At 35.2% G+C, this 16,067-nt stretch overlaps 1 protein-coding gene across 1 annotated transcript in view; it reads right to left on the reverse strand.

The window, feature by feature from the left end:
- Nucleotides 1-1,607: 1,607 nt before the first annotated feature.
- Nucleotides 1,608-16,067, reverse strand: part of LOC145673740 (uncharacterized) — a 139,866-nt gene continuing 125,406 nt past the window's right edge. The window contains exons 11-12 of the mRNA XM_081743481.1: nt 7,566-7,703; nt 1,608-2,272 (exon numbers count right to left, since the gene is read on the reverse strand). Of these exons, the coding sequence (XP_081599607.1) occupies nt 2,166-2,272; nt 7,566-7,703 (245 nt within the window). The 3' untranslated portion in view covers nt 1,608-2,165. The remainder of the gene's footprint in view (nt 2,273-7,565; nt 7,704-16,067) is intronic.

Here is a 16,067-nt window from a genome sequence, read left to right on the forward strand (position 1 = left end):
CGGTGACGTTTTGCGTCAAACTGGGTAAAACTTCGAGTGACACTCATGATATGTTCAAGACTGCTTATGAGATTGATACCATGGGTCGATCAAGTGTTTATGAGTGGCACAAAGCAAGTCGAAAATGAAATTGATGTTGATAATCTTTTTTGACTGCAAAGGAGTGGTTCACAGAGAGTTTGTACTGCCTAGTCAGACTGTGAACGCTTCATTCTACGTGGAATTACTTGAAAGACTCAGAAGACGAGTCACCGCGTCCGTCGAGCAATCGCTGGATAATGGAAGCTTCATCACGACAATGCGCCGAGTCACACCGCCTTTGCTGTCATGGACTTCCTGACCAAACATAACATCACACAGCTTCCCCAGCCATCCTACAGCCCAGATGTTGTTCCTGCAGAGTTCTTCGTCTTCCCCCGACTAAAAAGTGTCATGAAAGGACGGCACCACGACTCGGTCCAGGTCATTCAAGAGGCCGTAACGAGAGAGCTGAAGAGCTTCCCAATTTCTGTGTTTCAGGGGACCTTCAGTAAATTACAGAGTCGCTGGAAGCGCTGTGTTGATGCAGAAGGGGCATATTTTGAAAACTATTAAGTCAATGTGTCAAAAATGTGAATAAATTCTTTGAAAAATTCATTTCTACTACTTTCCGGACAAACTCTATAAGTCTCAACCTCAGAGAGATGGCGCAACTGGCTCCACTCTGCCCCCCCCCTTCCTAAATTACACTCCTGCTGGAGATACAGTTTCACTAAAAAAAAAAAAGACATTGAAATTTTAAATGCTATCAATTTTCTGCACTTGTGAATTAAACTAAATTATTAAATGTCATTTGTTCTAATAGTTTCCATCCTTTGCGATATTAATAAGTTTTTGTTCTGGAACTGGTTTTAAGGACTTTTTTTAAAAAAAATATATGAGTGAATTTTGAGTCCTTATATAAGTTTATGATGTAATTATTCCTGGTACGGTTTGCATATATATTTACATTTGAAATTTGCACATTATAGCACTTTCTAAACCAACATTTTAGCATTTTTTTAACAAAAAATTAACCAAAAATTCCTAGATCTAATCACAATATTAAAGACAAGGAAAACAAACTAAATATATTTGATTTACACGTTCAAAAGAACTATAATTTTAACAACGATATAGATTTTTGGTTAGATTTCTTTGTAGTTCAGCATTCCTTTTCAGCAGCAAGTCTATATTACATGGATTTCGTACAGTTAAAACTGAAATCCGAAGCACTGCAATGCGTTCAAATCTCAACACACTACCACTGGGAATCGAGCCCGAAACCACTACATCAAAGGCGTGCGTGTTAGACACAAGACCAGAAGAGAGAGCGCTACGATATTATGACGTTTCAAATATTAAAGAAAATGTTTGTTTGTAGAATAGTAGAAAAACTAGAGAAGACATCCAAAAATTTTGCAAGTGAAGAGACTTAATTGGTTTTGATCAAAAATATTTCAGAATGGCGTGCGCGTTTCTATGTTCTTAAAATAAGAATGCATTGAGAATAAGTCAAAATAAATTCAATGATTCAGAAAGTAAAAAAGCTTTTATTATTGAATTTATTTTAGCAATTTACGGTTGTTTACAAACTCAAAAGTGACTCAATTACATACATTGCTACAACCGACCGAGTTAACTTTCAAAGGCAACATTATATATGGTAAAAACAGAAACTAATAATCAATAAAGGCACAGTTACTTTTAAAATGAATCCAAATCAATAAATGCACAGTTACTTTAAACATGAATCAAAATCAATAAATGCACAGTTACTTTAAAAATGAATCAAAATCAATAAATGCACAGTTACTTTAAAAATGAATCAAAATCAATAGATGCACAGTTACTTTAAAGGAAAATCAAAAGCTCATTTAGTAAAAAAGGCAACATTATATAGATAAAAAAACTAATAATCAATAAATGCACAGTTCTTTAAAAATGAATCAAAATCAATACATGCACAGTTACTTTAAAAAGGAATGAAAAGCTCATTTAGTAGATGCGAATAATAATAAGAAAAGAAATCCATTTTTACTGCTCATTACAACCATATTCAATCTGACTCTGCCCTTATGATTTGTTATTTTTTCTTTTAATGCAGTAATAGTTTCTTGCAAGGGACCAGAGATTTAAAGCAAATCTTAATCTTCGCTCTCGCTGCTTGAAGTGACTAGTTCTGGAACCGAATCCATGTTCTTAGTTTCCTCCTTACTCATCGGGATTCCTTCCTTCTTCATCTTTTCCAGTCCTTCAACAAAAAGAAAAAAATGTGATATATTTGTGTTCCAAGGTAACAAAAGATATTTAAATTTACAGGGCGGCCCATAATTATGTACATGATCTTTGACTGGGTGTAGTATTTCTACTTGTGGACAAAAAGTTTCGATATGACAATACTGTGTAGCCTGAGAGTGGGGATGACGCAAGATGGAGCACCACCACACTATGCCATACCAGTGCGAGACTGGCTGAACGAAACGTTCCCAAAACGCTGAATTGGTCGACGTGAGTCTGTGGAGTGGTCAGCTCGATCTCCCGATTGGAAACCATTTCACTTTTTCTTATGATATATTGTTTAAAGGACAAAGTGTGTCAACATCACATACACAATTTGGCCGAAGTACGAGAAGCTATCACAGAAGAGCTTCACAGGATACCAGTACGTGTCTGTCAAGCTGCTTGTGACAACGTTGCTCTTCATCTCCAGATTAGGGATGGCCACATTTTCCGGAAAAACGGAAAATACTTTTTCCGGAAACCGGAAAATTGAAAACGGAAGACGGAAAATTTTCCGGAAATGGAAGACGGAAAATTTTCCGGAAATGGAAGACGGAAAATTTTCCGGAAAAGCGGAAGACGGAAAATTTTCCGGAAAATCGAAAGACGGAAAATTTTCCGAAAAAACGGAAAATGGGAAATGTGATTTCCGGAAACCGGAAAACTCTTTTCCCGGAAATGGCCATCCCTATTCCAAATATGTATTGATTTGGATGGTGCACTGATGGATAATGCCATGGAGAACAGAGATTAAAATTCTTGTAAGGAATGGTATGAGAGGAATGTGTTTATGTTCAATTTTATGCTCATGTTGCTACTTTCTTTACTGTAGTCTTTGAAACACCATATACATAATTATGGGGCACCATTTACATATATCTAGCCCAAACTAAGGTATGGATTAGTTCATGGTTGATAAGAAAGAACCTTTGCGTCGCTTAAACAGATTCATGAAACATGACATGGATAATTATGAAGCGTTACGGGTAGCAAGGCGAACTCAACGAAGGCTTGTTTCCTGAAAATGCACTCTCAACGATCAAAATAATGACCAATTTATTTTTGATTTTTGACTGATTTGATTTGATTTTCAGTTTAACGTCTCTTTCAGCAGCGTCTATATGGGACGTGGACTAACAGCCTAACATGTGATCCGATCTACATGAGCTCCCGCAGGGTATCGAACCCGGACTTCGCACACCAGAGGCGCGTATGCTAACCTCTTTTTGAGGGAGGTCTACCAATTTATTTTTGAACTGATTTTCAGAGGGAAAGAGAAACGATATCCAAAAACTATGCATATAAGCACGAAAACTGGTTCCCACACAGCACTTTGGTATTATCATTTGAACACCTCAAACGTGATTTCCGAGCATTCACATTGCTCATAATATTTGGTGAGATCGCCCTTGTTGTCTGGAACACCTCATATGAAGCCAAGTCCTGGGTTCCAATCCCGGTGGGAGCAATCGGTCGAAATAGTATAAAAGCTTTTTCAGGCAAGCCATGCTGAGTAAGGTTTTCCCGAATTTTCCTAATTCACATCAGACAAATGCCGGGATGGTACCTAACATATAGATCCCAGGCCGCTTCCTCCCTTCCCATTCTTCGGATAGTGTGGTCACCGAGGGACGTCATTGCTCATACACAGTGCGTCTCTGGCGGGGAGGACGAGGGGGACACGTCCCCTCAATATTTTAAAGTACAAAATATTCAATACTTTATTCTAATTTATTTACCAACGACAGAATAACATATAAATAATAATCGTTATATTTATTTGGAATATAACATTCAGATTGTGAAACGATTATAAGAGTTCTTGATATACCTTAGAGGGTTCGTGAAGGTAAGCAGAAAGGTAATAAATGGAATCGAAGATAATAAACAGGCTGGTCTAGGTAGTACCATTTAAATCACTTTCTTTGATGTCCCCCCAAATTTTACATGCCAGGGACGCCAGTGCTCATACATGACGGGCTAACATGACCATAGATGCCGAGAGCACAGAAATCTAAATCCTGAAACCTATGAAGCCAAGTGATTTTCAGTGTATCCATAATGAGCACCTAGTCATCAATTTCCTATAACTCTGCCACATCACCCAATGAGAAACCACATTGGATACATACCCCAGGGGGTGTAGCCACGGGGACAAATGGGGACCAATCTTCAAACAATATCTTAGCCACCCAAACGAAGTTTCTCTATTATATGTTTATTAACATGGCTAACAACTACAGCAAATGAAAATGTTTGTAATAGAATGTGAAAGAAAGGCATTTAATAAACACATATTTTAATTAACATCAACATATTAAAACAATTAAAACAACGGAAATTAGCTATTCATTTTGTACTCTCATTTCTCTAACTGGATGAACACAGTTGATGGTTCAATACTACACAGCAGTGACTAAGTTTGATCTTATTCTTTTAGTTTTTTTTTAATTATACCCATATAAACGTAATGAAACAAACTGACCTCTTTAACCCGTACTCGCGCGGGATGTTCACAGATCCCCCAAACAAGTAACTTTTATGTTGCTAGCCACAAGTCCTGATGAAAAAATATTTTAAAAAGTCTCAAAACGAGTTCAAAAAATCTAATTGCAGCAAATACTTCTGTACTTTTTAAAAACATACCAAGAGTTATGCTACATTGTCTTAATTATTTAAAAAAAAATATATTGCAAAAAATTAATATCAATTTGGGGGGTCTATTGGACTTCCGCGCGAGTACTGGTGTCACAAAAAAGGGCGCTAGTACTTACGGGATAAAGAAAAAATGAAATGAAATCTTTGAGTTTTACGTCCCACGCTTATGCCGGTTAGACTAAAGGAGACGGTGATCATGAGTAATGAATGAAATGGTGGAATGAAGAAAGTGGGAGGAAACGGGAGAACCCCGAGAAAACCCACGCACACGGTGTTTGTCCACCACAAAGTTCACTTGGCGGGGGCTGGGATCGAACCCGTTACGGGATAAAGAGTTTGTGTTTTCTTATGAGTAGCTTAATCATAAATTTCTTACAATGCGTGATTTTAACTTCACTCGCTGTCAAGACTCATGTTTCAAAAAGGTAATGTATTTGAAATATATTATTATTGTTATTATTATTATTATTATTATTATTATTATTATTATTATTATTATTATTATTATTATTATTATTATTATTATTATTATTATTATAGTTTATTATTAAGTTTTATGATAATTTCAAAACAGAAAAAATGGTATACAATATTTGTGAAAATGTTTCATACGTGGGTCTAAATTCACGATAACCCTGCTCTTCGGAGTGAAGTTTCAAGGTTCAGGATTCAAAAGCATGAATTCTCTCTAAATGCTCTTGGAACACTATTAACAGTGGGGGGGGGGGGAAGTTACCCCATATTTATGTCTTTCGCTTCTAAATTATTTATATTACGCTATTATTAAACAAAAATGTTGGAAATAAATGTGTCAGTGCTAATTTCCCCTATTGGAACCTTCAAACAGTTTGAATATATAAAGAAAACAGAGATGTCCTGATCAAACATCACTTAAAGCATACATGACATATTTTTGCACATAATGGTACGCACATTTGTTCAGTTATTCGAATTACAGCCTTATCAATTAAATATAAAACACTCTCAATTCACTGATAAAAATAAAATATACAGGCCTACTGCTAAGGAGTGAAATTTTAGTTAAGTCACCAGGACCATTCCATATGAAATCAAGAATACAAGTGGCTCATATGTTGTAGATTTTCTTCAAATTCTGTTGCGGTACCCAAACATAACACACCTGCAAACGTTTACAGCTTTATCTTAACCTCCCTGTAGGAGCCATTCGAAATTTGGGAGTTTTGTGCAAAAAAGTGCCTTGACTTAAATTTCTGAAACTGTTAGATGTCTGGTTATATTGAAGCTATTTGATAATGGTTTGCAACAATCTTAGAGTTTGTAGCATTGAAATCATTGTAAAAGTGAACTGTCCAGATGAAGTTAAGCATACGAGTTTCACCATCAGAAAGAGAGTAAAAGGAAAACATAATATCAGCTTTTGGCAATTACTTCTAAAAAAGGCCCATCTAACATGAAACTCAAATTTTCAAAACAAGTAGTTCTAGTATTGTTGTTTATCATATAAAAAACAGAAGGTGTATTTCGGAATGTTCAAAAAATGATACAATTAAAGTCGAGGGTGGACTTAGGCCCTTTGTGCACAAAACCCCCGAATTTCGAATGGCTTCTACAAGAGCCCCATTTCAGTAGAGCTCTAAAATCATACAGGTGTCTTACGTTTGACGAAAATCTAAAACAAATGCGCTACATTTCATTTTCAAATTTGGTTATTTCATACCGAATGACCCATTATTAATTCTAACATATTGTAAATGTCAGTGGGATTACGAAGCGAAAAGTAAGAATTTGGCTAATAAAGATAATTGGCCATTTTCTATCTTTTCCTTATTCTTTGCATAAGAAATACAAACATTTTCGCAATATAGAAATAAATGCATTGAATTAATCTGCCCGACACCGGAAGGTAGACATGACTTCTGGAGGACTGAAGTCCGGTCATATCTGAATACCGGGCACATTAAGCTCTATTATTAAAGGGAATCTAGGAAGTCCGATTTCCTTTAGAGATGTAATAGCACATAAAAATACAAGCAGGAAATTTGATTTGTCAATTTTTGTAGCATTAACTTTTCTTATTCTTTTATTCCATTAATATTTTGTATATTGTTATTCTATAATTTAGTATGTTTAATTTTGTATGTATATGTTTTAATATATTGGATACACCTAATATATTATTTTTTTCTTTCCTTAAATAAGTGAAATCCCATGTTTTGTTATCCTTATAGATTTAATAGTAAGGTTGCAATTTGCTTGTTCGTAAGGTTGTAATGTAAAGGGTGTCCCATAAAGAAGCCCGCCATTTCTGTTCTAGTAAGTTGGCAGCACTGAACTTTACACGATTTTCATCTGTTCTCTTTGTGGTTAGTATCCATGGAGTGCCAAATAGCGCATGATCGTCATCTGGTTTCTGTGCAGATATGAATGGAATGCTTCACGACGGAACATCGTGTTGTCGTAGAGCGCTGTGACTAAAAGTGATTCTCTAACCCTAATGCATTAGTAGATACGAATCAAACTATTGAAATCTTCCTATCGAGTTCTTACTACTCCGATCCGTTCTGACTCTACACTTTAGTTTGTTAATTTTTAAATAAAAAATGTATCAAAAGTATAATACATACTTTCTCGCCAGGGGAGAGCAATTTTGAGCGTATCTTCACTGTCGCTGCTTGAGGTCTCAACACGCGTTTGTGGCATCATTCTGGCGGCCTTTCTCTGAGTCACTGGTTTTTCTTTCTCCTGCTTTTTGTTTTCTTTTCCTTAAACAAAATCGTCATAAGAGATATATGAGATATTTATGTTGCATGTTAATAAAATACATTTTAAATCTTAATAAATTAAGCGTTTTCTAAAACATGAACCACATAATATGGGATTGTATCTTCGTTTGCCTGGATTAGGTTTGACATCGTAACGAAAAAAAAAAATGAAGATAGGTGTCTATTATAGCAGCCATAGTGAGCTTCCAAGGAAGATTCTATTATACTATTCTAGGCATAACATAATTGTACTATCCCAGTGGCGTAGCCGGAAACATTTCAAGGTGGGTTAAAACGTGCTGTGTTAAATATAGGGTCAGTAGGGACATTTCGACACGTTAAGAAACAAGTCGATACTACTCTGGAAGTAATGATAATTTTATTCTGCAAAAGCAATAATGCTTCATAGTAATCCTTGTCCTAGCTAGCAAACACAAAGACTTTCCCTGAAATGAAGTATTTCAAAGTACAAGAACACATAAATGGACTGCTGTGGGTTAGTAGGTTTTGGAAATCTTGCGGGAGAAATCGATACTTACTATGGGAGATGTCGACACTACATAAACAATAAAATGCTTCACATCTTCGAAGTACAAGAAACATAAAACACAATGAAATACTAGCTCTAAGGTTAATAATATCTACCAGGGGCGGATCCAGGACCGACTTTTGGGGGGCGGTGGGTTGTCATACTGCTACTTTTAAGGGCTCCAAACTTTGGGATGGGTTTTATTTATATATATAAAATAAGAAAGTTTCCTCTTCTGGGGGGTGGGTGATCGCCCCGATCGCCCCCCCCCCTCCTGGATCCGCCCCTGATATCTACGTATAGCTTATTTACAACCTTTGCTGCGATTCATTACAAGCTGAGTTCAAGTACAATAGGAGCACTGAAACAACGTAAGCTCATTGAAAACAAACTTTGTTTTACACCTGCTTTCCAACATATTGCTTTCAGTATTTGCTACCCATAGTAATGAATCAATAATCGAAAATCCCAATTTTATACAATCATTTTTGGAATCCATATGCGAAGAATTAAACAGAGGCTGCTTTCTTCCAACTGAAACTGACTTTCTGATAGTCTTCTTTCACAACATTTTGCCAGGGTTCCTACGAACAAAGTTTCTATAAGAAAAGTTGAAATTGTTTTTCAAACTGCGGAAGAATGATATATTAAGGATTGACAATTTTGAGTACTGTGTAGTGGGAGACAACATTTCTATACCAGAATTAGAGGCTTTCTTTAATATGTCAGGATCTTTGGCACCTGTACTGTGCTAATCTAAAACCGAACGTATTTTACAATTAAGCTTATACCGGACTAAATGACTCAGAAGCTGAGAAAGCGTGTTGTTATGTCACCTAAACCTATGATGTATACACTAAGATGAACCAGACGGTAGTCCGTTTGTCTGATGAGTTTTCTTATGACAAAGGAACTGCATGTCGAAATCTCCCTACAATCACTGTCGATTTATCCCCTAAACGCATTGATTAACAAAAGTTTGCACGAGTTGTCACTGAAACGAGCAATGTGTGTCAGCCTGACACACATGCATACAGAGGTTATACTCTATCATAATACCAATCCTTTGCCTCCTTTCATCACTATATATTAAAGCTATACCATATTTTTAACTTACTGAAACATGGATATTTTTTTAAATTAAGCTTTATGTACACTTATTTTAGAGGCTTCTGCTTCCTTTGTTACAGGCCGCAAAATTAACTCCTCTGCATATGCAACCTGTCACTGAGAACCAACATTCACCTTCCAAATACTGAATGTTTCTTTTCGCGTGCGTGTATGATCACTAGCTTTGCCAGACCTTAAAAATGTCGAGATCTCCCTAGATGACTCTATAAATATATAGGCAATGACTGTAAGGAAAGACATACAAGGAAAGTGTTTGGAATATTTCCGAAGATGAAAGAAAGGCTAGAAATTATTGAATATCTAACTTGAAAAAGAATTATACAATATCTAACTGAACACAAATTTCTTAACCCTGGAAGGACACCATAGCATTATCATGACACAAAGTATACCGTGGGGTCATATAAGACCTATTACAAAATGTATATACCAGTCGAGTAAGAGTTAGTACTATGTGCTAATTTATTTTAGATTAGACTACAACATGTGTACGTCACCCTACACAGTTGAAATTTCTCATAGTCTCACAACAGCCTTTATTATTGAACACAAATAGTGAGTTAATGGTTTACTATTAAATATTCTGTAATCTTCTAACTGGTAACCTACTGAGATATATCTATAACTATAACCTAACCTAACGTGTATTTTTGCAACTGGTTAGGTTGGTTTAGATTAGGTTAAGTTATTGTTATAGATATAGCCAGGTAGGTCATCATTTAGAATACCAAATTTTCTGTTCAGTAGCTATATTGCTAGAAAATCATACAAATGTTAATATTCTTTTCCCGTCCAAATTATTTGAAACAGCTACACAAGTTTTGAAAATTCTTATTTGTTCACAGTATTAGTGAAGGTCACTTCAAATCTTTACAAGGGGCCGCGGTGGCTCAGTGGTAGAGCGTTCATCTCTGGTGCTTGGGGTCCCGGGTTCGATCCCAGGCCCCGCCAAGTGAACTTTGTGGTGGACAAACACCGTGTGCGTGGGTTTTCTCGGGGTTCTCCCGTTTCATCCCACTTTCTTCATTCCACCATTTCATTCATTACTCATCATCACCGTCTCCTTTAGCCTAACCGGCATAACCGTGGGACGTAAAACTCAAAGGTTTCATTTCATTTTTTTTCAAATCTTTACAATCGCCACAAATTCCAATGCGATGTTCAACACATAAGCTGCGTAAGCAATACACACATATTGTTTGTACCGGGGACAGAAAACTCAACGACCAGATCTTCCATTTGGTGATTATTTCATAGTTTGGGGCTGATGTCTCCTCACTCAGTATTACAGATATTTCTCTCAATGTGATTCCCTTGCGTATTGACGCCTCGATACGTTGCACTTCAGCCATAAAGAGTTCGAAAAAAATCTAACAATGCTATTTTCGTAATACAAAGAACACCCTGGGGTCGTATATGACCGAGCTGCACAAAATAAATACAAATACTGTGCAGAACCAACAATTAATTGTTCCTACTTTGACCACTACTCCAGCACTGAAGGTAGACAAATCACTAACCATTTAGGTTATTTAGTGCACGCGCAGATGCGCAAGTCAACACACGTGGGGTCGCCGGCGACCCCAGGGTGTCTTTCTAGGGTTAAATTTACACTTTGCAAATTTGGACTTCTAAATAATGAAATTTGGCTCTGTGGTTGATTGATGAAGACAATCAAGCGGAAAGATATTTATGCGGGAAGAATATAAGGAAAATTATCGGAATAAAGAACTGCAGCAAGATTTAAGTGTATTGCGTTCACAAGTATTAGAAAGGAAAGAATATTGTGCAATTTAAAAATGGAAACACTAAGGGGACAACAATGAAAAGTGTCGGATACAATACAACTTCCTATCCTTTATGAGTTGCTGATGTTGGGTCAGTGTAATTTTTTGAGCTGAGCGAAGCGAAGCTCTTATACTTAGTGATGAGCAAATGCAAGACCAAGACCAAGACCGGGGTGGTCTTGGTCTTGGTCTTGGTCTTGCACACCCAGTCTTGGTCTTGGTCTTGCACTGGAACCTTCGGTCTTGGTCTTGGTCTTGGTCTTGCATACCCAGTCTTGGTCTTGGTCTTGGTCTTGCACACCCAGTCTTGGTCTTGCTTGCAAGAGTCTTGCAAGTTTTGCTTTTAAGAAATCTTATGTTTTTCATAGGTAAATTTTACTCTGGATATAAGGGATAATAAATTCTACAATGCTCCAATAGTAACGGAAATACAATATATGTTTTTAAATGTAACATACTTTATCTTCGTGTAAGTATGATAATAGTGTACAACATAAGTGATGACCTTTATTTTTTTATTGGGTGCCCACGCTTCGCTAATCTTTTTACATTTTTTAACAGATCCAACACTCCACAGGTTCCGAAACTGGGGAGGCTACCCCTGAGACGAATGAAAGAAAATCAAAACGGTACAGATAATTGAAATACCATGAAATGCAAAATTATTTTTACACTCTAAAGGCGTCAGATTTTTCTTTTCAACCACATTAACTAATTTTTGTGTTAAACAAACTTATAATTAAATATTGAGATTTTGTTTTACTGATTCCAATGGGGCAGAAACATGGACATTACGCAAAAGCGATGGAAAAAATTACAGACTTTCGAAAGCTGGGCATGGAGAAAAATGGAGAGAATTAGCTGTGTTGAACGGAAAACGAATGAGAAGGTGTTAGAAATGTTAGCAGTAGGAGAAAAAAGAAGAATTTTAGATATTGATAAGAGGAGAAAGAGGAACTGATTGGGATATTGGCTGTGGAGGACGTGCTAGAGGGTATGGTGAAAGGAAAGAGAGAGAGGGAGAAAAGGAAATTGTAGTTGAAGGAAGATATTAAGAAAATTGCTACATTAAGACGAAGAGACTAGGTGAGGACCACTGTATATCGAGGTTTCTCAGTTGCAGCAAGCAACCAGCCGATAATGGCAGAATAGCTTTGGTGATGGTTATGATGATATGTTTAGCATATCGACAAAAAAGAGAGAAAAAATAAAATAATTATTATAATCAAAACTTAATATTTTAGAAAATTTAAGTGAAAACTAAAAACGACTCATCTGTCTGTCTGTCTATGTCTTTTCTATAAACTCAATTTGTATAAATACTTTTGACCTATACTAGAAATACAAAATAACGACATCAAACTACAAGTTTGTTATGCCCCAGCATTGGGTCTAACAGTGTCTCTCGAATTTGTAAACTGTAATTATGTAGTTACTTATTTATGATATTTAACATGTTAATATGTTTAATTATTCGTTATATTTAATGTTTAATTCCTCAAGTTCTAACTTTATTATGTTAAATGGTTAGGTTATTGATCTGTACCTAATTGTTTTATTAATTATTCAAACTTCCGATTTAGAAAGAAAAGTAATTACGTTACTAGAAGAAGAAGAACAAATTCAAATAAAAAGAAAGTTTTAAGATATATATTGTGAACAACTAATTGTAATACTTGAAGTTAATTTTAAAGAAAGGGAAAATATTTAACAAAATTTCTTTCACAGTTTCTAGAGACTTCAGCACCTCTCTCTTCACCGTAGCACACCATTATATATTTCACTACATTTATTCATCCACAGAATAACTGATATTTGGTGCGATTACATCTCACTACCTCCAACATTAAAATTCTGGCTGGGTCGCCAAAATTTGTAATGCCACTGCTCTTCAGCTTGACTAGAATTCAACTTTCAATTCGGAAAATAGCCTGGGTCGCCACCACGCTGATATAAACGTGGACAAGTTCGAATCTGACTATAGATTACACGATCAGAAGAATCAGATAAGTGCATAGGTAATAAAAGCAAGCACAGCTTGATTACGGTCACATCGCACGGGACATCAGACACCGTGACTTATTAATTTATATGGAAACTCTCATATTTACTGCGTTATTATTATTAATCTGTTTTGTGTACAAATACAAAAGTTTAAAGCAAATAGAAACATATTTATAGAATGTTTTTCCAAATCGTCCAAATTTGTGTTTTAAATACGGTATATTGAAAGTTTACTGTATTTATTATTAGCAGTACAACAAATAATCCTCTCTCTACATTCAGCTAGTTAACAAAATTATACAGATTGCTAACGATCTTCTATTATGAATAAAACAGCATATCGACTAGGTACCTAGCAGTTAATCATTATTATTATTTAACTTTCCACAAGGTTCAAAATTCATTTCATATAAATAATTACTCCATTAAATTAACGTTTCATTGTATAACTACATAATCATTTTCATTCAAATTCGTAATATTCATCTTCATTAAAAGTAACCATTTTCATTCAAATTCATAATATTCATATTCGTTAACATAACCTTGTGTCTTTCATATTATTATTTTAGTATTCATTATAAGATGTTTGGTACCTAATTTACAACGTTGAATATGTTGATATCCCAAAATATAACATTGAAAGAAGAATGATATTGCAAGAATTGTGTTGTGATATACTTATCGGTTACACAAGATAATCATTGAATATATGTTGTTACTGCTAAGATACTGAAATATAGAATTTTGTTTGTATTCAAAATTTACTAGCACAAGAATTTTGACATTATGTATGAATCAGATTATATATACATTTTAAGCCATTATTCGGTGGCTGACGACAGAAAGAAGGGCCTAAGCCCCTAGAATGAACTGTCTAGCTTGACATATTAAATAGTATCATTTCACCGTCAAGATTCAATCTTAATCCTTAAAATAGTTGTTATTAGTAATAATTACGTGGTACTTCTCAGATTTACTTAATTTTTTAAATATTTTTCAGATATTTAGAAATTTTGTTAAATATTTTCCCTTTCTTTAAAATTAACTTCAAGTATTACAATTAGTTGTTCACAATATATATCTTAAAACTTTCTTTTTATTTGAATTTGTTCTTCTTCTTCTAGTAACGTAATTACTTTTCTTTCTAAATCGGAAGTTTGAATAATTAATAAAACAATTAGGTACAGATCAATAACCTAACCATTTAACATAATAAAGTTAGAACTTGAGGAATTAAACATTAAATATAACGAATAATTAAACATATTAACATGTTAAACATCATAAATAAGTAACTACATAATTACAGTTTACAAATTCGAGAGACACTGTTAGACCCAATGCTGGGGCATAACAAGTTATTTAAAATAACTGTATAAAATCAGTCTCACTTGTGAATATGGATTACTAGCATCAATTACAAACTTCGTTGGGTTAAATTTTAAATAATAATAATAATAATAATAATAATAATAATAATAATAATAATAATAATAATAATAATAATAATAATAATAATAATAATAATAATAATAATAATATGTTTCGTTAATCAGTCACTTTTCATTATTACTAAGCGCTTTCTGATATCGGTCATTTTCGATTATTTTTATATTTCTCTCCCCCTCCTCCCCAAGTTGCGGGGCTGAATTTGGGTTTAAACGGCATCAGAAACATCACTCTTCATCTTAGAGACACCGAAAACTATGGATTCGGCACTAATATCGGTCATTTTCAATAAATTTATATATCTCCTCCTCCCCCATGTTGCAAGGCACGGCATCGGAAGTGTCACTGTTCATCTCAATGACCTCGAAAACCATGAATTTGACATTGATAATAATGGTCATTTTCAATAATTTTTATATATCTCCTTCTTCCCCCTTCCCCAAGTTGCGGTGCTGAATTTGCATTTAAACGGGATCGGAAGTATCACTGTTCACTTCCGTGACCCCAAAAACTATGAATTCGACACTAATATTAATTTTCGATCATTTTTAGATATCTCTCCTCCCACCGCCAAGCTAGGGGCTAAATTTGGATTTAAATAGCATCGGAAGTGTCATTGTTTATCTCAGCGACCCCGAAAACTATTGACTCCACTCTAATATCGGTCATTTTCGATCATTTTTAAATATCTCTCCTCTCCCCGGCCCCTAAGCTCCATAGTCAAAGTGATATGACAGAAACCATCTCAGGTCCGAAATTCATCTATGTTGAAAATGTGATCGAGATCGGTTGGGTGGTTCAAGAGTTATTAAGTTTTATTTATTTTTGTACACTTCCTCTCCCCTCCTCCTATCTTTAGTTCTACTATCAAAGTGATATGATACAAAACACCCCAAGTCCGAACCTCATCTATGTTGAAAATTTCATTAAGATCGATTGGCTGGTTCTAGAGTGATGAAGTCACAAATACAGTCACTTATACTTTTATTTTTTACATATATCTCCCTCCTCCCCATCCCCTATGTTGCACCGTCAAAGTAAAATGATAAAAATCGTGAAAGGTCTGAGCTTCATCTATGTTGAAAATTTGATCGAGATCGGTCGGGTGTTTCAAGAGTTATTAAGTTTTATTTATTTTTATATATACCTCCCCCTCTCCTCCTCCTCCCCTAGGTTCTACCATCAAAATGAAACTATAAAAAACTTTCCAGTTAGGCACCTCATACATGTTAAAAATTTGATTAAGGTCGGTCTGGTGGTTCAAGAATTATTAAGTCACAAACTTAGTCACTTTTATTTTTATTTATTTTGATTTTTGTATACCTCCCCCTCCTCCTCCTCCCCCATACGTTGCTCCTTCAAAGTGAACTGATAAATAACATTCCAGGCCCAAACCTGATCTATATTGAAAATTTGATCGATCTCGAGCTGGTGGTTCAAGAGTGTTCAAGAGATTGGGAG

This window comes from Thermobia domestica, chromosome 17 (genome assembly GCF_964235325.1).
Source record: "Thermobia domestica chromosome 17, izTheDome1.hap1.1, whole genome shotgun sequence".
Taxonomy (NCBI): Eukaryota; Metazoa; Arthropoda; class Insecta; order Zygentoma; family Lepismatidae; genus Thermobia; species Thermobia domestica.